Below are 24903 nucleotides of genomic sequence, written 5' to 3'. Positions count from 1 at the left end.
TTTTTTTTATATGTATGGGGGGAGTAGATGTGTATTAGGCTCCATTCACACCTGTATCTTTAGGTGCAATTAGGGATTTTTGCATCAGGCCACCTGACATCCCCACAGCGTACCTGAGACTCCACACATCCCACCTGAGACGCCGCACATCCCACCTGAGACTCTGTACAGCCCACCTAAAACTTTGCGCAGCCCACCAGAGACCCCACCAGAGACTCTGCGCAGCCCACCAGAGACTCTGCGCAGCCCACCAGAGACTCTGCGCAGCCCACCAGAGACTCTGCGCAGCCCACCAGAGACTCTGCGCAGCCCACCAGAGACTCTGCGCAGCCCACCAGAGACTCTGCGCAGCCCACCAGAGACTCTGCGCAGCCCACCAGAGACTCCGCGCAGCCCACCAGAGACTCCGCGCAGCCCACCAGAGACTCCGCGCAGCCCACCAGAGACTCCGCACAGCCCACCAGAGACCCCACCAGGCCACCTGAGCCGCTATAACAGCTTTAACTCTTCTGGGAAAGCTGTCCACAAGGTTTAGGAGGGTGTCTATTGGAATGTTTGACCATTACACCAGAAGCGCATTTGTGAGGTCAGGTACTGATGTTGGACGAGAAGGCCTGGCTCGCAGTCTCCGCTATAATTCATCCCAAAGGTGTTCTATCGGGTTGAGGTCAGGACTCTGTGTAGGCCAGTCAAGTTCCTCCACCCCAAACTCGCTCGTCCATGTCTTTATGGACCTTGCTTTGTGCACTGGTGCTTAGTCATGTTGGAACAGAAAGGGGTAATTCCCAAACTGTTCCCACAAAGTTGGGAGCATGACATTGTCCAAAATGTCTTAAGAGTTCCTTTCACTGGAACTAAGGGGCCAAGCCCAACCCCTTAAAAAACAAACCCACACTATAATCCCCCCTCCACCAAACTTTACGCTTGGCACAATGCAGTCAGGCAAGTACTGGTCTCCTGGCAACCGCCAAACCCAGACACGTCCATCGGATTGCCAGACAGAGAAGCGTGATTCGTCACTTCAGAGAACATGTCTCCACTTCTTTACACCACTGCATCTGACGCTTTGCATTGCACTTGCTGATATAAGGCTTGGATCCAGCTGCTTGGCCATGGAAACCAATTCCATGAAGCTCTCTACGCACTGTTGTTGTGCCAATCTGAAGGCCAAACGAAGTTTGGTGGTCTGTAGCTATTGACTCTGCAGACAGTTGGTGACTTCTGCGCGCTTCAGCATGCGCTGACCCCGCTCTGTCATTTACGTGGCCTACCACTTCGTGGCTGAGTTACTGTTGTTCCCAGTTGCTTCCACTTTCTTATAATACCACTAACAGTCGACCGTTGAATATTTAGTAGCAAGGAAATTTCACGGATGGACTTATTGCACAGGTGGCAACCTATCACCGTACCACGCTTGAATACACTGAGCTCCTAACAGTGACCCGTTCTTTCACAAATATTTGTGGAAGCAGTCCGCATGCCTAGGTGCTTGATTTTTTTTTATACCTGTGGCCATAGAGATGACTGAAACACCTAAATCCAATTATTTGGAGGGGTGTCCCAATACTTTTGGCAATATAATGTATATCCAGGCTTTAGAGCAGCATATGCTCCCATCCAGACAACGTCTTTTTCAGGGAAGGCTTTGCATATTTTAGCAGGACAATGCTAAACTGGATCTATGACAACAGCATGGCTGTATAGTAGAAGAGTTAAGCTGCTTAACTGGCCTGCCAGCAGTCCAGACCTTTCACCAATTGAAAATATTTGGCGCATCTTAAAAATTAAAAATACAACAATGAAGACCCAGGATTGTTGAGCAGTTAGAATCCTATATTAGGGAAGAATGGTACAACATTCCTCTCCCAAAACTCCAGCAACTGTTCCCAGATGTTTACAGAGTGTTGTTAAAAGAAGAGGGGATGCCAACTCATGGTAAACGTGGCCCTATCCAAACTTTTTTTAGATGTGTTGCTGCCAAAATTTACCTTATTTTCTTCTTAAAATGGTACATTTTCTCTGTTTAAACATATGTTTTCTATTGTGAATGAAATATGGGTTCATGGGATTTGCAAATTATTGCATTCTGTTTTTATGTAGATTTTACACAGTATCCCAACTTTTTTGGCATTGGGGTTGTATTTTTAAAAAAGGGTCACCAATGGCTGCCCACACAATTCTGTAAGTAGAGGTTCCCTTTAATTTGATTGTCTGTTGGTGCATCTCTTGTTGAGTCTTAGTATTTAGTTATTGCGCTGCGGCGACATATTGATTCACTTGCTATCTGTTCAGATATAAATTACTTGTGTATTCATATTTTTTGTACAATATTTCAGATTCTTAGCCTAACTTCTTTGGTTTGTTGCTTACTTTGTGGCAGCTGGAATTTGCAGTTCAGATGACATGTGGAAAGTGTGTTGATGCAGTAAAGAGCTCCTTACATAGTGTTAAAGGTAAGCTGCAGCAATCCGACCTTCCTCATATATAGCTTTGCTTCATGTTGATGCTTAAAGTAAACTTGTAACAGATCTGGTCAATTCAAACCGAGCATGTCATAAAAAAATGCATAAGCAGAGATTTCCTTCAAAAATAATCATGTGTGATCTCTACATCAGGATACAGTCCATGAACCCATTGCACTCAAAACCGCTGTTCTTTATAAAAGACGGGTGCTGCGGCAGTCGACGGATGGCAACCGTCTATAATCACAGGATAACATAGATACTGGCACTCCAAGTAATGAATCAATGGAGTCTGTTTATTGACACATGAAACATAGCACAATGCATCAAAAAGCAACGTTTCGGGGGCTCACAAGATCCCCTTCATCAGGCAAAATGAGTGATGCAAATACAAGTGAAACTATATACATATATACACACTATACTGTGGAAATGAGCCAATCCCCTAGTCTGCCGAGATCATGTGACGTCCTAATGACATCCCAATCCCACCATAGTAAAACAATTGCAGGTGAGGTAATCAGGTGATGAATGCATAGTCTATAACAAGCACCGCCTAGACAGATATGCATGTACAGAGAAATTGAACAGATATAAATACTTTGTAAATACACATAGTCCAGGTGCCAACCGAGCACACATACAGGCAGGTAAGCCATTTTGAGCAGCGGGGGAGTGGCCTATCGCTATCGGAAATGTCATGCCGCATATTGCATCCAGAATGTAGGGTTTGGCTTTAAATACAGTCCACGCTGGGATTGGCCGCACACACCCACAAGGGTGTGGAATTGTGGGTGTGTGCGGCCAATCACAGCGTAGACTGTACTTACAGCCAAACCCTACATTCTGGATGCAATATGCGGCCTGACATGTCTGATAGCGATTCCTCCTTAAAATTCCTACCAGACATTAAGGGCCTGGTATGGCTTTTGGGGGGAACCCCACAAACTTTTTTTCTTTTCTTTTAAACAGGGTCCCTCCTAATATTCCTACCAGACCTAAAGGGTCTGGTATTGTTTGGGAGGGGGAACCGCACACATTTTTTTTAATGTAATTTTTTTTTTTAGAAATGTCATTTTTGCTGCAGCAGGTTCTATACATTGTACAGATGTGCCACTTTACAGGCAGTTTAAGAGGACCCCCTCCACCCCCAGGCATGGTATTTAAAGGATTTATTCATTTTTGTTTCACTTTTTAAGTAATGTTAAAATCACTGCTCCTGTAAAAACTGTATTTTTTTTTAAAAGTGATTCATTAATTCATGTGCCCCAGGGCAGTACCCGAATCCCCATACCCTTTTTATGGCCAGTTTGGGGTCAATTGATTTTCAAAGTTCTAACCCCATAGACTTGCATTGAGTTCGAATTCAAACTTTTTCCACGTTCTAAAGTTCAAATTCGAACCGAACACGGGGGTGTTCGGCCCATCACTAGTAGGCGCGAGGTTATTGTGAAATGGAGTATATTTGTCATTATGCACGGAGCCGCGTATTTTATATGCTTTTAATGGTAAGTCTTATTTCCAATCATTTAAAAAAAATATTTGTTAGCGATTAATAAACTACCATTTTTAACTTTTTTGTTTATTATCATGTGACCGTTTTTCTAAAACAATACAGAGAAATGATTTCAGGACAGTGGTGGAGCGCCAGAGCCAGGTCCCAGCTGCAACCGCTGCAACCCTGGTAGTTCTCATGAAAATGCCAAGTATCGGCATTGGTACTCGAAAAGTATCTGTGCATCCCTACTATTTATTCAAGCTTTTTTTACTTTGACATTTTGGACACCTGGAAAATTGTCTATAAGCAGCATAGTCTAGTCTCTTTTCAACAATTAGTTTCTAAGGATGCGGTGTCCTTTGATCCACATCTACAGTGTGGCAAATCATTATTTGATCCCCTGCAGATTTTTTAAGTTTGCCCACTTACACAGAAATGAAAGGTCTATACTTTTTATCATAGGTGTATTTTAAATGATAGAGACAAAATATCAACCAAAAATCCAGAAAAAAACACATGCTACAAATGTTATAAATTGAGTTGCAGTTCAGTGAGTAAAATAGGTATTTGATCCCCAAGCAAAACATGACTTTGTGCTTGCCAACAATGGTTTCTCCACCAAGTATTGAGGTAAGACGTTTCTTGTAGTTGGTTACCAGGTTTGCACACATCTCAGGAGGGATTTTGGTCCACTCTTCTTTATAGATCTTCTCTAAATCCTTAAGGTTTCTTGGCTCTCGCTTGGCAACTCGAAGTTTTAGCTCCCTGCATAAATTTTCTTTAGGATTAAGGTCTGGAGACTGGCTAGGCTACTCCATGAACTTAATGTGCTTCTTTTTGAGCCACTGCTTTGTTGCCTTGGCGGTATGTTTTGGGTCATTGTCATGCTGAAAGACCCATCTTCAGTGTTCTGGCTGAGGGAAGGAGGTTCTCATCCAAGATTTTACAATACATGGCCCCGTCCATTGGCCCCTCAATGTGGCAAAGTCTGCCTATACCTTTAGCAGAGAAACAGCCCCAAAGCATAATGTTTCCACCTCCGTGCTTGACTGTAGGGATGGTGTTCTTAGAGTCATAATCAGCATTTTTCTTCCTCCAAACACTGCAAATTGAGTTAATGCAAAACGAGCTCAATTTTGGTCTCATCTGACCGCAGCACTTTCTCCCAATCCTTCTCTAAATCATTTAGATGTTGATTGGCACACTTCAGACAGGCCTGTACATGCGCCTTCTTGAGGAGGCGGACCTTGCGGGTGCTGCAGGATCTCAATCCATGGCGGTGTATCGTGTTACCAATGGTTTGTTGGGTGACTGTGGTACCAACTACCTTGAGATCATTCACAAGCTCCTCCCGTGTAGTTCTGGGCTGATCCCTCACTTTTCTCATGATCATCCTTACCCCATGAGGCGAAATCTTGCATGGAGCTCTAGACTGAGGGTGGCTGATGGTTATTTTTTATTCCTTCCACTTGCGAATAATCGCTCCAACAGTTGTTTCCTTCTCACCAAGCTTCTTGCTGATAGTCTTGCAGCCCATTCCAGTCTTGTGCAGGTCTACAATCTTGTCCCTAGCGTCCTTTGACAGCTCTTTGGTCTAGCCCATGGTGGTGAGGTTTGAATGGAAGAAAGAGGCTATGTGGACACATGTCTTTTATATACATAACGAGCTGTCATTAGGAGCACCATCCTAAATTGACAGGACTAATCTGTGTACCACATAGCCAGTCTGTGGGAGCCAGAATTATTGTTGGTTGGTAGGGGATCAAATACTTATTTTACTCAGTGAACTGCAACTCAATGTATAACATTTGTATCATGTGTTTGGCCTCTAGATGCCGAAGAGGAACCGGGCGGCAGCGGAGGCACAGGGGGCGTGGCAGAGGCAGAATGGGGGGCGTGGCAGAATGGGGAGTGGCAGAGGCAGAACGGGGCGTGGTCAGAGGATGAACGAGGCGGTTGCAGAGGATTCGTAAATCAACTAATCGATGATGAGAATTGTTGCCAATGATTCTCATTATCAATTTTAATCGATTGAATCCATTAGTTGTTACAGCCCTACTTACATGGAAAATTATTGCTCTTACAGCGCTGACATACATATCAAAATGTACACATATTTGGGGTCCCTGTATATAGGATAAATAGGAGAAAAAAAAATATATAATATAACTTCTACAAAATAAGTTATACCTTAAACAAGCTAAACTGTATTTTTGTCCATTTCTTTGCCTATTATTAAAAATATTTTCAGTGGTCAGGTGCAAGACTTTATCAAATCAGGACTTCACAAGGAGCAGAGCCCGCCGAAAGCCCTGAGAGTTTGTGTGTTTGCCAAACACACAAACTGCCGATGTTCGAGTCGAACTCACGCTTGACTCGAACATCGAGCCCATCCCTAGTGCCTACTCCCTTTACATCATAAATATAGCGACGAATGTCTCCAAAGCATGTGCAATATTGAAGTTGAAGAGCATATCTTAGATCAGTGGACTCAAAGTACCGGGCCGCAAACCGGTACTATGTGGCCCGCAGCCAGCTCAGTAGTCAGATACGCGGTCACGGACCACGTACCAGACCTTGCGGGAGCAACTACACGTCTGCATTCCTGAAAGATGCAGACCGCGTAGCTGCTTCTGTGCCGGCACTCAGATCCTTTTCGGCCGGCGTCTTCGCTGAACGATGGCCGAAAGGATTGATTAGTGCAACAGACCTTACCAATCAACCACTAGAGCACCAGGGATCGATTGTGCTTCCTCCCTGCAAAAGGTAAGCAGGAGAGGGGGCCCTGTATTCTATTTTGTATGTGAGTGTGCACGCGGGGGAACGACACACTTTTTACGACTGTGATTTATATTATTCTTATATGTGTGTGGGGGGAGGCTGGGAATTATATTATTTGTGTATGGGGTGGGGGGAGTGGGATTTTTTATATGTATGGGGGGGTATTATTTTAGGGGTAGTATTTTTTTTCCCTTATGTGTATGGGAGTAGAAGTGTATTGGGCTCCATTCACACCTGTATCTTTAGGTGCAATTAGGGATTCCTGCATCAGGAACATGCGTTTCCTGCAGCAGGAATCCCTAATCTGGCGTTTAAAAGCGGCAGCTGTCAACTATTCAAGTTAATGATCAGGTGACAGCAGTTGCATGTAAACGCCTGCACACCGCATGTAATGGTATGTGATATGATTACATTCGGTTAGGAATCAATCACTCTCAATGATTGTGCATCCAGGGAGAGTGTTTTCTAACGGCATGTAATAATATTACATATCATTACATGCGGTGGGCAGGCGTTTACATGTCACATGATCATCTTGAAGTTTCTGACGCAGGAAATCCCTAATCGCACCTAAACCTACAGATATGAATGGGGCCTTATTGTGATTATATTAGTGTCCATAGTACCATACCAGATATAGTTAAATTTTATTTTAAAGTATGCAATTTGGCAAGTGGCCCCCATGGGAGAAAATAATTAGTCAAGCGGCCCCCAAATGAATTGAGTTTGAGACCCCTGTCTTAGATGATCAGGAAATATTAGGTGCAAAGTAGTAGTGACAGGTTTTCGCGAACAAGGTCTACTTCCTCCAATTGCGTCTAATTTCTATAGGAGAAATATGCAGTGTGCAACACAGCTCTCTCTCCTACACCGCATGTGGCCGGATCAAGTTGTGACACCTAGTGACGAAGGAGCATGGAGACGGCTTCCTGGCTTATCAGGAAGCCGGGCGGCGAGTGATTACACGCCGCCTGGCTTCTCGGCTAATCGGGAAGTCATTACACGCTGCCTGTCTTCCTTAATGGGACTTCCAGTATTGGTATTCGGTAGGGATGCCCCGATACCACTTTTTCAAGACCAAGCACAAGTACTTCCCCTCATGTACTTGCTGATACCAATTACCAATACTTTTTCTTAAAGGGGCAAGTGACATTTAAAAAAAAACAATACGGACTAATGATTTTAGGCCAATTTCTTTATGATTATGAAGAACTTTAATTTAAGACTGTTTTAGAACAATAAAACATTTTTATTTGCTTTCTCACAGCTGTAGTGAAACTACAAATCCGATCATGCATCTTCCTCTGAGATCATTGAACCTATTCATGTTTTCAACCGCAATCGTGTGGGACCGCCCGAGCGGTATTGCGGCGGGAAACTGTGCGATCTGCCTGGCGCGAATGGAGTGTCATTAGAAAATCATGGCACTGCCAGCGCGATCGGCGGTGGTGTGCGATTCTGTGACCGCCGAGCCATCCGCCCGGTTTCGTGCACGATGACCAGGCGGTCGTGGATTGCACACCACCCATCAATCGTGTTGGCAGTGGCATTATTTTCTAATGGCACCCCAGTCGTGCCAGGCAGATTGCGCGGTTTTTCCACCGCAATACCACTCCCCGTGCGGTTGCACACGATCGCGTTTATTTGCATGCAGATGATGGGGGCAGTGGGGCTGGTTTTCATGTTTTCAATTTTTATTTACTTTGTAAATTTTTTACATTTTCATTTATTTTATTATTTTTACTTTATCGCCTTTTAAGTTACATTTTTAATTAGATGTTATTATTATTTACTTTTTTTTATTTTGTAATTTTTTTACTTTTTTAAACAATTTTTTTTTTCACTTAACTTTATTGCTATCACAGAGGAGATAACAAGCCCTCTGTGATAGCATTTTGAGGTGACAAGAACTCTTTATTGACGCTGTTACCTCCAACACAGGAGTTCTAGCACGGCACTGTGCTAGAACTCCTGTGACAGGAACGAGCTGCGGCTCCCCGCCCCCCGCTCTGTCACCGCTCCACGCCCGGAACTACATGTCCCGGGTGTCGGGCAATACGAATTCAACACCCCTGCGGAAGCATCGGCGCTATGTATCGGGTCATTTTCACAAGTGCTTGTGAAAATGCCCTGTATCGGTCCCGATAGCGATGCTAGTATAGGTATCAGGACATCCCTAGTATTCGGTATTGGAGAGTATCGAAAAAAAAAATATCGGTACTCGTATATTGAAAAACTGGTATCGGTGCATCCCTACTTCTAGAATGTATGCAAGCTTGTCTTTTTCTTATTCCAACTTTTTTTACTTTGTATTTATTTTTATACTCAGGTGTACATAACGTCGCTGTCAATTTGGAGTCAAAGTCTGTTCTAGTTGATACAATATTACCAGCACTAGAAGTGCAGAACCTGATTGAGAATTCAGGAAGGAGGGCAGTGCTGAAAGGAATAGGCAGCATTAAATCGGGTACAGTACCAGTTTATTTTTCTGATGTTTCAAGAGAATACAAAGTTCAATTTATACGGACAGGTACTGAAAATTTGCTCACATATCACTTGTATCACCAATAAGGGTTTTTTTTTTTTTAAGGAAAATTTTAGCATACATTGGTATCTTTATGCTAAAATAGAGGGAGTCATCAAAATTGGTCTACAATTTTAAAAACTGCCTGCTGTGAGAAGGGTTTGCATAGGAAGTTGTACTTCAGAAGTTGTACTTCATATGTGTGTGACATGTAAGCTAGTACTCAAACTGCCATTTGTTGTTGTCCCCTGGGGCTTAGTTTATTGCTTCTGGGTACCTAACCCTCCAAATACTTCGGCAGAAGGTGCCCTACAACCCCAAGTGGTCCTTTCTCTAATTTGTGGTGACACCAGATGCCTGCAGAATTAGTAGCCAATAGCAAAGCACTCACAGCAAAATATAATAAATACTTACCCAGTCATCTTCCAGGAGACCACATGAGAGATAGAGACTCCTCCCTTCAGGCCAGGAAACACATCACTAGGTCAAAGGTTAAAAGGCAGTCCCTCTGTTGTCTTCAGTTTTGTGTTTCCTCTATCCGGAGGAGATGTGGTGCATGGAACCTGGTGGTGACGTCTGTATGGAAGAAGAATGGAGTATGTGTTGGTAAATTAAAAATCCTTATTTGTGCACCTTTTAGAAAGGTTCTATGAATTACTGGTAGGAATTTTTATTCAGTTTGCCATGAAAGATTGAGTTCTGCTCTAGTTCTTGCATATTAGAATTGCTTTTTTTTTTTGGCAGAGAACCTTGGGGCAGCTGTGGCAATGATGTCAGGAGAAGAATCTGTACAGGGAGTGGTTCGTTTCTTTCAAGTATCTGAGGACACCTGTGTTATTGATGGGACACTTGATGGCCTGAGTCCTGGCCTCCATGGACTTCATATTCATGAATTTGGGGATAATTCTGTAGGCTGTGAAAGGTACTTTTTCTGGAGTGGGCAGAGGGTTTACAATTAGATGATGAATAAATAAATCCTGGAGTCTAAAATTAATAATAAAAGCCACGCTGTGTGAATGAAACTGCAAAAGTGTCAGATATAATAGATACTGACCTTGAAATACAATGTGTAAAAAGTGCGAAACAAAGAAGAAACGCTGGAAGCATCTGATGCCGAAAACCTCCCAGTGATTTCCTCCTCTCAGGTACAGACTCTCTTGCAGTCTCAGGAGTTGAAAGCAGACAATTCATCCAAATGGCCCATGCGTCAAATAATAAGTGGAAACTCGTAGTGCAGATGGTTTTAAAAGGATACTAAACTTTATTAAAAAAGGATACTACTTGCATATCATAGGTAAAAGTAAGGTTTTTAGTAAGCAGCCACAGACACTGTGTGCAATCGCTCAGCTCCTCTACTCCACCCTACGTACGTTACGTCAACGGGGCGTGACTTCATCAGGGGTGTGGAGACAGGAGCTAGACCGAGTGCATATATTAAGACCAGTTGTAATGGTAGCCACCATATACAAATGGCGGCCATGACATTTCCAAAATTAAAACAACATACTAAACATATTACAACTGAGAGTAGAATACAAAAAAGTGATTGACACTGTGGCACTTATTACCCTTCCTCCAGCTAAGTGGGTAAAGCATTAAAGCATACAGCACAAGGTAAGTGGAAAATAAGTAATCTAAAACAAAACTGTAAACCACCCCAGTATAAGTCTGTTAAAGAAGACAGGGTGATACTTGGATAGTAAAATCTTACTATTGCTGTGGTATTTACACGTAATCGTTTTACCCCATTGAACCAAGATGATGCCAACAGAGACAGGGGTTTTTTAGGGAGGAAATCCCGGTTCCAACGGGACTGGCAACGAGAGGCACCACAAAGAGACAGAATGTATATGGAAGAAAGAGGGGATGTAGATCAGGTCGACAACACAGGAAAAAAAAAAGAGGTTTTAGGGGAAGGTATTATTAATTTGAGTTCTACGATCCTCAGTAAAGAAGAAATGTTGGTGCTTGACAAAGGGCTTAAATATGCACCTAATAAGCCCCTCAGCAAGTTTAACACCTACATCTTTATTAATAAGTTCACTCGCATACTATGTATAAAAAAACATTTTCTAAGGAATCCAGTACCTCCCAAGAGTTCGGAAACTCAAAGTGAATTCAGACATACCACACTGACCAACAAATCAACATTTAACCCAGCCCCTCATAACACTAAATATATTGAAGTATTTAGAAATTTGATAGTCAGAGATTTGGAAAAACTGAAATTGAAACCATCTAGACATCCACAACATCTAAATAAAGGGATTAGAGAACTAGAGAAGGATAAGAATATCATAGTCAGACCTGCTGACAAAGGCGGAGCAATTGTCATTTTGAATAAAGTAGATTATAAGAACGAAATGGCTCGTTTACTAGCAGATGGGCACACACATGAGGTTTTATCTAAAGACCCCACAAGAAATTTTAAGAGAGACCTAGACCGGTTAGTGACGAGGGGGCGAAATTGTGATATCCTGACAAAAAAGGAAAGTAGATTTTTAGCACATTGTAGTGTAGGATTCCAATCATCTATTATTTACCAAAGATCCACAAGAACTTACATCATCCCCCTGACAGGCCAATAGTGAATGGTATAGGTTCTGTCACTAACAAATTAGGGGCATATGTTGATTTTTTTCCTGCAACCTCTCATCCAGAGAAATGAGGCATATCTACGAAACACTAAACACTTTATTCAAACTGTGGAGGGCCTCCCTTTTGACTCTCTGTCGCCTCTTTGTACACTTATTATTAATCATCTAGATGCATTATCTTCTGTTCAGTGGTTGTTGGAGATGGATAATACCATTCCAAAATTACAAAAATAATTTTAGTTTGAAGCGTTGCGGTTCGGATTAGAAGGAAACTATTTTTGGTTTGATGCAAGTTCTACACACAATAGACTAGTGTGGCTATGGGGGCTAAATTTGCCCCCAGTGTGGCAAATTGCATTATCTGGAAGTGGGAGAAGGAGACAATTTTAGACAATAAACCCAGGTAATTGATCATCTATAAACACTACATTGATGACATATTCATGGTTTGGAAGGGAGAGAGAGGTGGATTCCTCTCCTATCTAAATAAAAATTCTAAAAATATTTGTCTCTCATATCACATTGACCAACACAAATTAAGTTTTTTGGATGTTGAAGTTTTTTCTTAGGAACAACAGTTAATGGTGCAGTCTTTTTTTTAAAGATACTGATAGAAATGGATATCTCCCCACATCCAGCTGCCATCATCCATCATGGATATATAATATCCCAAGAGGGCAGTTCTTAAGGATGAGACGTAATTGCACAAAAGACTTGCATTTTGAAGAACAATCTAAAGTACTTAAGACTAGATTCCTACAGAAAGGGTACACTGAAGATTTTTTAGATGCAGAAAAAGTGGCGAGAGTGGACCGTAACTGCATTTTAGCGGAAAGAATAGAAAGAACCCCCCTTGAGGAAGAAAAGAAGTTCAATGGAGCCATTATTATGGATTATAATATCCAGTATAAGGACATAGAAAAAATTATTAAAAAACATTGGAATGTACTCAACCTAGATGTTCAGTTATCGGGCATTTTGCCAGACAAACCTAAATTTATTTACAGGAAGACCACCAGTTTGAAGGAAAGGGTGGTTAAAAGTGTCGTATATCCTCCCCAAAAGAAAAATTGGTTAATTGTCCCTCATTTGATGGGATTTTATTCATGTAGACATTGCTACGCGTGTATGCATACCAAAGGAAATCCTAGAAAAAGAACTAGTTTTGAGCTAACGGTCACAAAAGATACCTACAACATTAGAGATTTTATATCATGTGACACGGAAGGGGTCATATATGGGTTACAGTGCCCCTGTGGCCTACAATATATTGGTTGCACCACCCGCAAGTTAGCCATTCGGGTAAGAGAATATATATACAACATCAAAGGTGGTTTCAAAGATCATTCACTCTCTCTACATTTAAAAAAATGTCATAATAAGAACCCTGTAGGCTTACAATTTAGGGGTATCGAACGAGCTAAGAAAAATTGGAGGGGAGGGAACTGGAAAAGAAGTCTGGCAAAAAAGGAATCTGAGTGGATCTTGTAATATGTTGTAATATGTTTAGTATGTTGTTTTAAGTTTGGAAATGTCATGGCCGCCATTTGGTGGCTACCATGACAACTGGTCTTAATATATGTGCTCGGTCTAGCTCCTGTCTCCACACCCCTGATGAAGTCACGCCATTTGACGTAACGTACGTAGGGTGGAGTAGAGGAGCTGAGCGATTGTACACAGTGTCTGGCTGCTTACTAAAAACCTTACTTTTATCTATGATATGCGAGTAGTATCCTTTTTTAATAAAGTCTAGTATCCTTTTAAAACCATCTGCACTACAAGTTTCCACTTTTTATTTGACGCATGGGCCATTTGGATGAATTGTCTGCTTTCAACTACTGAGACTGCAAGAGAGTCTGTATCTGAGAGGAGGAAATCACTGGGAGGTGTTCGGCATCAGGTGCTTCCTCTACCTGGTTTGAATTAGAAGAACAGCGTATACAGACCCTGGTGGGTCTCTGCTAAAGGTGAGGTGCATTCCAGAAGATTTCTCTGTTGATGGTCACAGGAGACTGAGATTATTTTACATCCAATGTTTTATCTTCTATTTCCTAATGGTCTATTGAAGATCCAGGATCATGGACATTTTTTAACCATTTATTATTTTCACTGAAGTGCATGTTATACACATGCGTTTTTTCTAGTTGTTATTCTTTGCACATTGCATCACATTGTTTCACAGTTAACATCCATTGTATTTGATTTTTCATTATGGATATTTTGTAGCAATGCATTTACACTGATGTGCATGTTATACACATGCATTTATTCTTTGTTTTGCACTTTTTACATTATTTCGCACTTTTTACATTATTTCAAGGTCAGTATCTACTATATCTGACACTTTTGCAGTTTCATTCACACAGCGCGGCTTTCATTATTCATTTTATATTATATATCTGACCACACAGATTTCAGCTGCTGCTTAACTTGATTTGAGTAGTGGCGCGAGGTTTCACATTATTCAAATCCTGGAGTCTATTTATCTATATTTTCACCCAAGATTCACACATTTTTACCCAAGATCTAGGTAGAAAAATATTTGAATCTTGCATTAATTATAGGGTCATCCAAATAGTTTTATTTTTTAAATTGGCTAAATATTAAATATTGCTTTTGAAGATTTAACCCTTTTGCTGCCAAGGATGTACGGCATACGGAGGTACAAAAGTGCTTCTGGCTGGCCAGCTCAGTATGCCGTACGGACCTGGCATTTACAGTTCTACTATAAGCTCATTGCTTTAGCGACCATGAGCTTATAGTAGAACTGTTCCCCGGACTGTCCCCTTCAAATAAATAGCTGTCATCAGTGGCTCACAAGCCGCTAATGACTGCTATCATCAAAAATACCGGGTCTGGTTGTAGGGTCTGTGGCAGCGGGGATCCGTAATAAAATCACCGGCGGGGGGGTCGGGGGAGCAAGCGGCGTCTGGCCGCAATTCGCAAAAAGGCGCAATTACAAATTTGCTAATATTTGTTATTTATTAACTCAATACAGTTTTATCTTTTAGATTTAGTCAGAAAATATTTTTTTTTGTGCACGGATACTGATTTTGGTGTGTTTTAACAATTGAATTGTGTATTTTTATCGGTTTAATATTAATTTGAGAAACATTTGCGCAATTATCGCAGGGCCTACAAATTTCGTATCACCATCTTTTTTTTATTTTACCGGGCCTGCGCTTCCAGAAAATATATGGTTTGGGGGGTCTTTTACAAACGCTAGCAACCCAGCAGTTGAAAATCAAATCAATAGGAAAAAATTGCAAAAATGGCGTGGCCAGCTGATTTGAAAAATGTTCCGGAGGGCTTGGCAGCGAAAGGGTTAAAGGCCTAATACACCCAAAAGTGATATCTTAGTTGTAGATGGAGCCTGGTGGGCTTAGTCTGCTACTGACTTCTTATACATTTTGGATACTACCAACAGTTGATTGTTCATGTTTACCTGAGAGTTTTGGGTTTTCACGGCAGCCTTCATGTGTTACAGCTGTTTCTGTTGTATTCACCAAAATATTTCACCAATAGAGCACCCAAGATATATAAGACATTTTTAGGTATTGGGCCCAAGCAAAAGTGCCAGCATTCTGTAGGCATTTAACAGCTGTTCTGCTATAAACCTGTATTGCAGTTGATATCACATTACACAACCGGGTGAATGATTCAGAGAGGGGGACACATCAAATTCCTCTCTATTAGCAGAAATAAGATAACAATTAATTCTTATGTGTTCCATTTTGGACTGCTAAATATTCAATTGAAAATGCTTTGTTATGTCTGTTTAATACGTACTAAAAATACCTGTTGATTTCCTGTGCTCTCTGCCTCTTGCACAAGGGGGGTGGGTGTTAAGTTAAGAAGAGGTCTGTGTACTTTGTATTCCATCAGAAATTAAGTAGGCAGGGCTGACACCACATGCTTAGGCATTGGGAGCTGTGTTGTCATGTCAGGAACACTATATTTCTGGCATATCAACAGTTATTTTTCTGTGCTTGCAACGTGTTTAAAAGGGATAAAACATAGTGAAATGTGTATGTATTCAAGAGCTGTATTGAATATTTATTTTTTTCCTCTGACATATGTAATAAAGTAAAAATTTACTGCACTGTGGGAAGTACAAAGGCTGCCATTGTTGACCTCCTGAAATTGTTAGTTTGCTGGATATCTCTGGCTTCATTGCTTTCTGTGCCACTGACCTGGAACGAGCATACAAATTAGAAAGAAAGAGTGATTTGCAAACTTTTTCCAGGTCAGCAACTCAGAAAATACCAAAGCTATTAGATCAGCTGGACAGCCAGGCAACCTTTATCCTTCCTGTTGCAGATTAGGGCCTGTGTATATAACCTTTTATTTGCAACAGAATTGCCTCTTTGCCCATACAAGTCTATGGGAACTTAGAACTATTAAACCCTCCGGTTTTTTTTTTGCATATATCTGCTGCTAGCAAGCAGCAGATATATGCAAAAACTTTAAAAAACAACAACAAAAAAACACTTTAAAAGAGCTTAAAACTTACCTGTGTCTTTGCCGCGCGCTCCCGTCCAAAAATCTTAAAAATCGTGGCGGCCGCAAAGGATCTTGGGGTGGGCGCATGCACATTTCAGATTTTCGGCCAGGAGACGAGGAAAGACACAAGGTAAGTCTATGGACAGCATGCACCCACATGCAGGCACCGTGGGACAGGAAGAGCCAGCAAGGACAGAGGAGTCAGCACTGGATTGGAGACCCGCAGCAGCAATGCTGATCGGACAGCTGAAAACGGCAGGAAAGAAGAAGAAGAAGATCAGATTAGGAGACATCATTTAAGGTAAGTGCTTACACTAACATTGGGGGGAGGGGAAAAATATATACTTTAATGTCACTTTAAAAGTAGCTTGAAGTTGCTTAATGCAGTTTAGGTTATCTGCAGGTCAGATAAACCTGTAAAGTCACTCTGAAGCACAATAGTGAATATAAAACTGTGTATCAGAAGTAAAATGTTTGTTAAATAAAGTTCTTGCTGTTGTTACTCATTGGATAATGGGAAATGTAAATCGCTGTATGTATAACATTGCTCTTATTTGTTTCTATAGCTGTGGTGGGCATTATAATCCTCATGGCAATAATCATGGAAGTCCTGGAGAGACAGACAGTGTAAGCAGTTCACCTTTACTTTCTGATATATATTATTTACTTGTGGGAGCCCCAAACATTTAGGCATGCTCTTGCATATTTTTTTCAAACCCCAGTTCAGTTTTCATGTGTTGGACTTAAAATACTTTAATATTTTGCTTAACACTAAGGTAAAATTATATGTTGTATTTTTAAACTGGTTATTTGTAGACCTGTAGACAACCAGTGTAGGGAAACACAACAGAAAAGTATGTTTATGATTCTTTATAAATAGTATGTCCACGACTCTAACCTTCAGAAAGTCAGGTCCAATTTATATCACTTTATGTAAACTGCAGAGAGATTTAAAAGAAGCTTAGTGCTGATAAAAACATGGTGGTGGCCATTTCTATCCTACCTGAAAATGCCATTTCCTTGGCTGCCCTGCTGATCTAAATGTTTTAGTAATTTCTCAGTTACTGGCCTTGAACAATTATGCAGATCAGGAGTGCCTGTTTTTGTCCAGTGACCCAAGACATATTGAAGTCAGATATAGCCAGGTAACTCGTTTTTTCAGAAGAAAGTCAATTTAGTCAGTGTAATGCCAGCCTAAATAGTTATGTATACATATTTTGAGTATTTTTGCACTGTAGTTTACCAACTAGAGACCGAGTAGATTAGTCGCAAAAATTACTTTCCCCAACTGCTTTGCAAGCATAAGATTGCAGCCACATAGGGAGTGCATTGTTGACAGCCAGCTTGTTGACCGGCATTGTGAGAAGCATAACCATTGTGTTGCCCTGTAAAGAAGGAAGAAGAGTCTGCATATGCAATAATCAAGTAAAGCTGGCCAAATGTACATTTTACAAATCCTAATTTTTTTTTAAAAATAACCCACTTTGATAAGATTATTTATTTTTAAGATGATCTCTGTATATGTACTAGCAAAAGTGTGTCTGTTCCAGAATAGGCAAAGATGGTTATATTGCAAACGCTGCTAAAGAAGAGTCTTAGTATTTGCAGCAGACGAGTGTGAATAGTTTGACAAGGGAGCATTATGTGCAGGAGAAGAGTAGAGATTGTATGAAGGTAGGGCTGCAGCTAACGATTATTTTCAAAATCGATTAGTTAGCCGATTATTAAGTTCGATTAATCGGTTAATCAGATTTTTAAAAAAAAGAGAACAGATTCTCCTCCGGTGACCACGTACATTTTAATACACAGTACTAACCTTGATCACGGGGTTCAGACATCAACGCTGCACGCACAGCATGACGAGACGCTCTGATTGGACGAGGCACGCCATTGGTGGCTTGGCGCCTGCGATGTGACGTCAGCAGGAAGCCTGTCCTCCTCCCGCCCCGAGCTCAGGTAGGGTGGAGCAACGTGGTTGCTGTGCGTGTGCGGTACCTGGAGGTCCTCCGGGGAGGAGAAGTGTCGTGCGGCGCAGAGGGGAGCAGAAATGTCGCGCAGCGGGGAAGAGACACGGCGAGCTGCAAGCAGGCAAACTAATCGATGACGTTTTCCAGCATCGATTATAATCGACTTAGTCGATTAATTGTTGCAGCTCTATATGAAGGGAAACAGTATACGGTGAAGAAAATCATTATTTGATCCCCTGCAGATTTTGTAAGTTTGCCCACTTACAAAGAAATCAAAGGTCTATACTTTTTATCATAGGTGTATTTTAAATGATAGAGACAAAATATCAACCAAAAATCCAGAAAAAACACGATACAAATGTTATACATTGAGTTGCAGTTGAGTGAGTAAAATTAAGTATTTGATCCCTTACCACCGAACAATAATTCTGGCTCCCACAGACTGGCTATGTGGTACACAGATTAGTCCTGTCAATTTAAGAAGGTGCTCCTAACGTCAACTTGTTATGTATATAAAAGACACCTGTCCACAGAATCTCTTTCTTCCATTCAAACCTCACCACCATGGGCAAGACCAAAGAGCTGTCAAAGGATGTTGGGGACAAGATTGTAGACCTGCACAAGGCTGGAATGGGCTACAAGACTATCAGCAAAAAGCTTGGTGAGAAGGAAACAACTGTTGGAATGATTATTCACAAATGGAAGGACTAAAAAATAACCATCAATCGCCCTCGGTCTAGAGCTCTATGCAAGATTTCGCCTCATGGGGTAAGGATGATCATGAGAAAAGTGAGGGATCAGCCTAGGACTACACGGGAGGAGCTTGTGAATGATCTCAAGGTAGTTGGGACCACAGTCACCAAACAAACCATTGGTAACACGATACACCGCCATGGACTGAGATCCTGCAGCGCCCGCAAGGTCTGCCTCCTCAAGAAGGCACATGTACAGGCCTGTCTGAAGTCTGCCAATGAACATCTAAATGATTCAGAGAAGGATTGGGAGAAAGTGCTGCGGTCAGATGAGACCAAAATTGAGCTCTTTGACATTAACTTGATTTGCCGTGTTTGGAGGAAGAAAAATGCTGATTATGACCCAAAGAACACCATCCCTACAGTCAAGCTGTCACGCCTGGGTCCCAGCGTGTATGCAACAGGATCTCAGCTACGGAGTTTTAGGGAGAGTTTGACTCAGGGTTGAGTAGTATGACGGCAATTCAGGCTTGAACCTCTGGCGTCACTCACAATCTAACGGTGAGTTAGAGGTTCGTGCATCATATACCGTACTTAAATCAGAGGGACAGTAGTGGCTATTACTTCATAGACCACTAATGAAGGAGTTCATATGATTCATGAAATTAAGATGGGAATTGGACAGATAGCGTCAACTAGGGATGTCCCATACAAGTACTTGTCAAAATGCCCTGTATCGGGCCCGATTCCAATGCTAGCATCGGTATCGGGACATCCCTAGCGTCAACCATCAAAGTAATAGGAGTAGTGCGGTATACGTCATTACTTAAGCAGCAGTAAATACGTATAAGGACGTAATTAATCCACAGGGTGCCACAACACAAAAAGTACTCCAATAGGAATAAAGTCAATGGAAATGACACTTCTAGACCAGTGAAAGGATTTCACAGCATAAGGACTGCAGCTATTGGGTTCAGAGTACTTGCAGTTTGCAGGGTGGTGGTTGCAGAGCGGTGGCTGCTGTAGTAGATCCTCCTGGCAAGCTGTGGAGTGTATAGCAGTCCTGAGGCAATAGGAGGATATGGCAGGTCCCAATGGCTGGTTGGCAGTAGTAGGATATGGAAGATCCCAATGGCTGGTTAGGATGGAGGGTTAGCAGGGCGTTCGACCATCAATAGTGGAACGCCTTGCTAACCTTGCAGGAAACTTTAAATAGCCCGTTAGCGCAGGAAAGTGGATGGGAAGCGTAGCGCCGCTTACGCGTTCCAGGGTGGAACGCATCGGCCGGCGTCATAGTGGGGAGGCGTGACGGCGGTGATACTCTTCCGGGTGCGTTCCACCCTGGAACGCACACTCGCCGCCGGACGTCCCTGGAACCCCTTACACAAGCACGGGGGTGAAAACATTATGCTTTGGGGCTGTTTCTCTGCTAAAGGTACAGGCCGACTTTGCTGCATTGAGGGGCCAATGGACGGGGCCATGTATTGTAAAATCTTGGATGAGAACCTCCTTCCCTCAGCCAGAACACTGAAGATGGGTCTTTCAGCATGACAATGACCCAAAACATACCACCAAGGCAACAAAGCAGTGGCTCAAGAAGAAGCACATTAAGGTCATGGAGTGGCCTAGCCAGTCTTTATAATCTCTTTATAATCCTCTGATTGTGTCTGCGACTCCAAGCCCCAGAAGAAGTCAATTGTGACGTAATGCGCAGGGCGGAGTCTCGCAGACGTGGATTAGAGATTGCATGGTCGAGAGCACAGCTCCTGTTTGATCTGTCTTTGCACCCAGAGAATACGGTGACACGAGAGAGAGTTGTCAAGCATACATTTTTCCCGAAGTTTTATGTCAACTTTCTTCATGTGAGTAGTTTTTTTAAATAAAGGAGTTTTTTAATTTTGCATTTTTACGCTATGGGCTGTTTTTATATTTATTGGATATGGTTGTGATTTTCTGTGCAACGATTGTGGAGAGATGGCCATTGAATAAGATCAATTGGAGATCCTATAAAGCGATTTTAGACCTGCTTAGGTCTACATATAAGGTGAACGGCCCACTGAGAGGGGTGAGCACCTGGGTGATAATTGGAGTTGATGTATGAACTTTGTATAAAGAACTTTTACTGCTGAAGGATAAAGAGTTTGGTGCACTTGGGACAAATCTTGAGCACTTTTATACGTGTGATTCCACATTTGTGCACATCTGAACACGAAATATATGATTGAACCTTCCAGAGGGATGTTATTTACAAGAAGCCATTGTGAACACTTTGATTGCATGTATTGTTTAGCACTTATTTATTATAGAGATTCATTTATTTATTGTTCTAGATGAAGCGCAGCACATACATCATAATTTGACACATTTAGAGGCTAACACTTCTTATAGTGCTTGCAGCTACACAGGGTTTGGCACGAGGTGCTATTTGTCACTGGCCTAGCAAGTCTCCAGACCTTAGTCCTGTTGAAAATGTATGGAGTTTCCAAGCGACAACCAAGAAACCCTAAGGATTTAGAGAAGATCTGTAAAGAAGAGTGGACCAAAATCCCTCCTGAGATGTGTGCAAACCTGGTAACCAACTACAAGAAACGTCTTACCTCTGTGCTTGCCAGTAAGGGTTTCTCCACCAAGTACTAAGTCATGTTTTGCTTGGGGATCAAATACTTATTTTACTCACTGAACTGCAACTCAATTTATAACATTTGTATCATGTGTTTTTTCTGAATTTTTGGTTGATATTCTTTCTCTAGCATTAAAAATACACCAATAATATAAACTGTAGACCTTTCATTCCTTTGTAAGTGGGCAAACGTACAAAATCTGCAGGGGATCAAATAATTATTTGCCACACTGTAAGCAGGAGAGGAGTGGAGATGGTATGAGGGGAAACAGTATTAGCAGAAGAGGAGTGCGGGTTGTACCACGGGGAACAGTAATGCAGGAGAAAATTGCAGAGGCTATGACAGGGTGCAATATGTGCAGGAGTGGAGTGCAGAGGGGATGACTGGGCAGTATGTGCAGGAGAGGAGTGTGGATAGTATGATAGAGAACAGTATATGCAGTGTCAAAGTAAATGAGGTAGCGACTGACTGCTCAGGGGTTAACATACATGAGCTGATACTGGGCACTAATAGGTTATTGTGCATGGGCGGCGGATTGTGTATTGAGGGGATATCATATATGCACTGAGAAAAAGGCACTGAAGGGTTAATGGAGATGTAGCGCTAAGGGGTTAATGCCCATATGATGGGTACAGGTTACTGAGGGGTTAATACATAGCCACTGCAGACTCCTCACTGAGGGGTTAATGCGCATGCTCTTGAAGCTGTTCACTAAGGAAAAATGCACATACACTGCAGACTATTCACAGAGGGCTTAACACACATAAGCTGGGGATAGGTGAACCTCAATCATCTGAGGGGATAATTCACATACACTGCTGGTTACCGATGGTATATTGTACAATCTTTGCTGGCGTAACAACTGGCTATCCTCCTCTTTCAACACTTAATGAAACTTTGCTTCTGCAGACTGACGGAGACTACTTCTGAACTGAGCTTTACTATGAATGCTGAATCAACTTCAGACTGACAGACTTCAGGCAGGCTTTTAGTGAGCTAAAGTGTCTATGGGGAGGACATAAAAACTGTTTATTGTGCAATTGTATGTGGTGGGAGTGTAAATACTGTAAAGAGTCTCAAACTGGAGATTGTGTGTGCACTGAAGGTGGGATACAGCAGCTTTGTTCAGGTAAAATCAAGACTGGAGCCAGAATACCCCAGTGACCAAGTGAAAGCTTTCCACCACAGCTCTCAATGGTTCCTCCTGCTGATGTCCATGGATACAGAATACAGTGACATGGAGGTCAGAAGGAGGAACCAGAGCTGTGAGGACCCAGGAGATTGACACTGGGAAGTGCTGGTTTCCCTGCGGGCTTCTAAGGAAGACACTGAATGAAGCGCCTTTCTGGTGGCAAGGGCAGTGCCAAAGGAAAGTATTCACTGTTTTATTTTACAGGTATGTTTGGGAACTTTTGTTTGAAATTCAACTAACACATATTACTATGTAAGATAGGATATACAAATATATTCTGTATGGTGCCCATAACATGAATTGGTCAAGTCCTTTAAAGCGTGTAAACTAACAGTACTTGTAAAATGCAGGCATCTTGTATTCAAGTACCTGTGTTTGCTTCAGCAGTGAGATATCTTAACTTTACCACTATTAGTTTGCATGATTTGTAGGATCTGACAGTTTTAAAGCACATACAGTTTTTTTTCAAAACAAATCTAACTCCATTTACCACTTTTTATTATCCATAAGGACTGTTAGCATGGATTTAAGTTAACATATTAATATACGTTCACTTTTAGCAGTAGGTGTTTTAAGAAAAAATCATAAGATTATTTAGATTCACACCCAGCTATGTGTTCATTTATTTTTTTCTCATTCATGAAATTGTTAAACAATGTGATTGGATGGGTCATTACATTACACTGCTGTAGATTTAGTTATTTAGCAGTGAAAAAGATACAGTAGTGTTTGTTTACTGTGCTTTCTGTTTTCTTTTTACCCCTCCTTACGACTGATGATAAGGGCTCATGCACATGACCCAAACCCTGCTTTTAAAATGCATATAAATGTCTAAGGTATGAACAAAATGTCTAAGGCAGGGCTCAAAATTTCCACTCGCCCCCCTCGCAATTTGCGAGTGAAAATTGGGAGGGGGCGAGTGGAAATTAAGCCATTGAGTCATACACTCAGTCATGGACCGAGTGCCTGATGACTTGCTCCTGTGCTTCGGCCCACAGCCGTGCATCTTCCCATATAACTTCCTGCCTGTGCACCGAGGATCATGGGAGCTGTAGTTTCACTTTTACAGCACCACCGTGACAGCAGTGGGTGAGTGTGTCACGTAGGGGGTATTGGGTTAGGTTTTATTGCTGCCGTTCAGTGTCTGTCTGTGTGTGTGTGTGTGTGTGTGTGTGTGTGTGTGGCCGGGCACTGCCTCTTTAGGGGACCCTGGTCTGTCATGTGCTGGAGCAGTGCTGAGAACAGGAAGCAGTGATAGAGCTGGTGAGGGATGCTCCTCGTCCACATTATCCACTCTCTGTACCGATCTGGGCACTCAAGGCCTCTGCTAGGGGAGGCAGAAAGGGGCTAGCTATATTAGGATGAAGGTGGAATGATAGACCACTAAATTCATGGACGTCACAATACAGGGGAAGCCCTGGGGTGAACTGGCAGACCACAGGAGGGGCTCCAACAGCTTACTGTGCCACAGGTCCCCTTCATGCAGCCTGAGCTGCAATAACTATGCATGGGACCAGAGTTAGTCCCAAGTGTCAGGCCCCTGCCAGCAGGTAATTGAAGGGGACATAGAGATGGGTTGGGGTGCCATGTGTGTGTTGTGGGTGAATGTGCATGCGTAATGTCCTGTGCATTGTGCTGTGGCTGCATATGTAATGTCCTGTGTTCTTTGTGCTGTGGCTGTATGCGTAATGTCCTGTGCATTGTGCTGTGGCTGCATGCGTAATGTCCTGTGTTCTTTGTGCTGTGGCTGCATGCGTAATGTCCTGTGCTGTGGCTGCATGCGTAATGTCCTGTGCGTTGTTTTGTGGCTGTATGTGTAATGTACTGTGCCCCGTGCATTGTGCTGGTTTGTGTTTGTTTGTGTTATGCAGGGCAACTAGTGGCGAGTAACTTTTCAGGCCTGGCTAGTGGCTCATGACCTGAAATTTTGAGCCTTGGTCTAAGGTATGAACATAATGTTGTTCAGTTATGCTATGTACAATGCATTGACTGTAAACCTTTGGTTTTACATGGAAATGTGACTGTGTGCAGATTGGTCTATTTTCTACTAACATGCATTACCCTGG

At 42.2% G+C, this 24903-nt stretch overlaps 1 protein-coding gene across 1 annotated transcript in view; it reads left to right on the top strand.

Annotated features, from left to right (window-relative positions):
• The window catches only part of CCS (copper chaperone for superoxide dismutase), a 57115-nt gene that overhangs the window by 7667 nt on the left and 24545 nt on the right, over positions 1-24903 (top strand). Inside the window, exons 3-6 of the mRNA XM_018569790.1 lie at positions 2381-2453; positions 9071-9208; positions 10010-10187; positions 16932-16992. Of these exons, the coding sequence (XP_018425292.1) occupies positions 2381-2453; positions 9071-9208; positions 10010-10187; positions 16932-16992 (450 nt within the window). The remainder of the gene's footprint in view (positions 1-2380; positions 2454-9070; positions 9209-10009; positions 10188-16931; positions 16993-24903) is intronic.

Source organism: Nanorana parkeri, unplaced genomic scaffold, assembly GCF_000935625.1.
Source record: "Nanorana parkeri isolate BGI_ZX_2015 unplaced genomic scaffold, ASM93562v1 scaffold1398, whole genome shotgun sequence".
In the NCBI taxonomy this organism is placed as follows: Eukaryota; Metazoa; Chordata; class Amphibia; order Anura; family Dicroglossidae; genus Nanorana; species Nanorana parkeri.
This window is presented reverse-complemented; position numbering and strand designations above follow the sequence as displayed.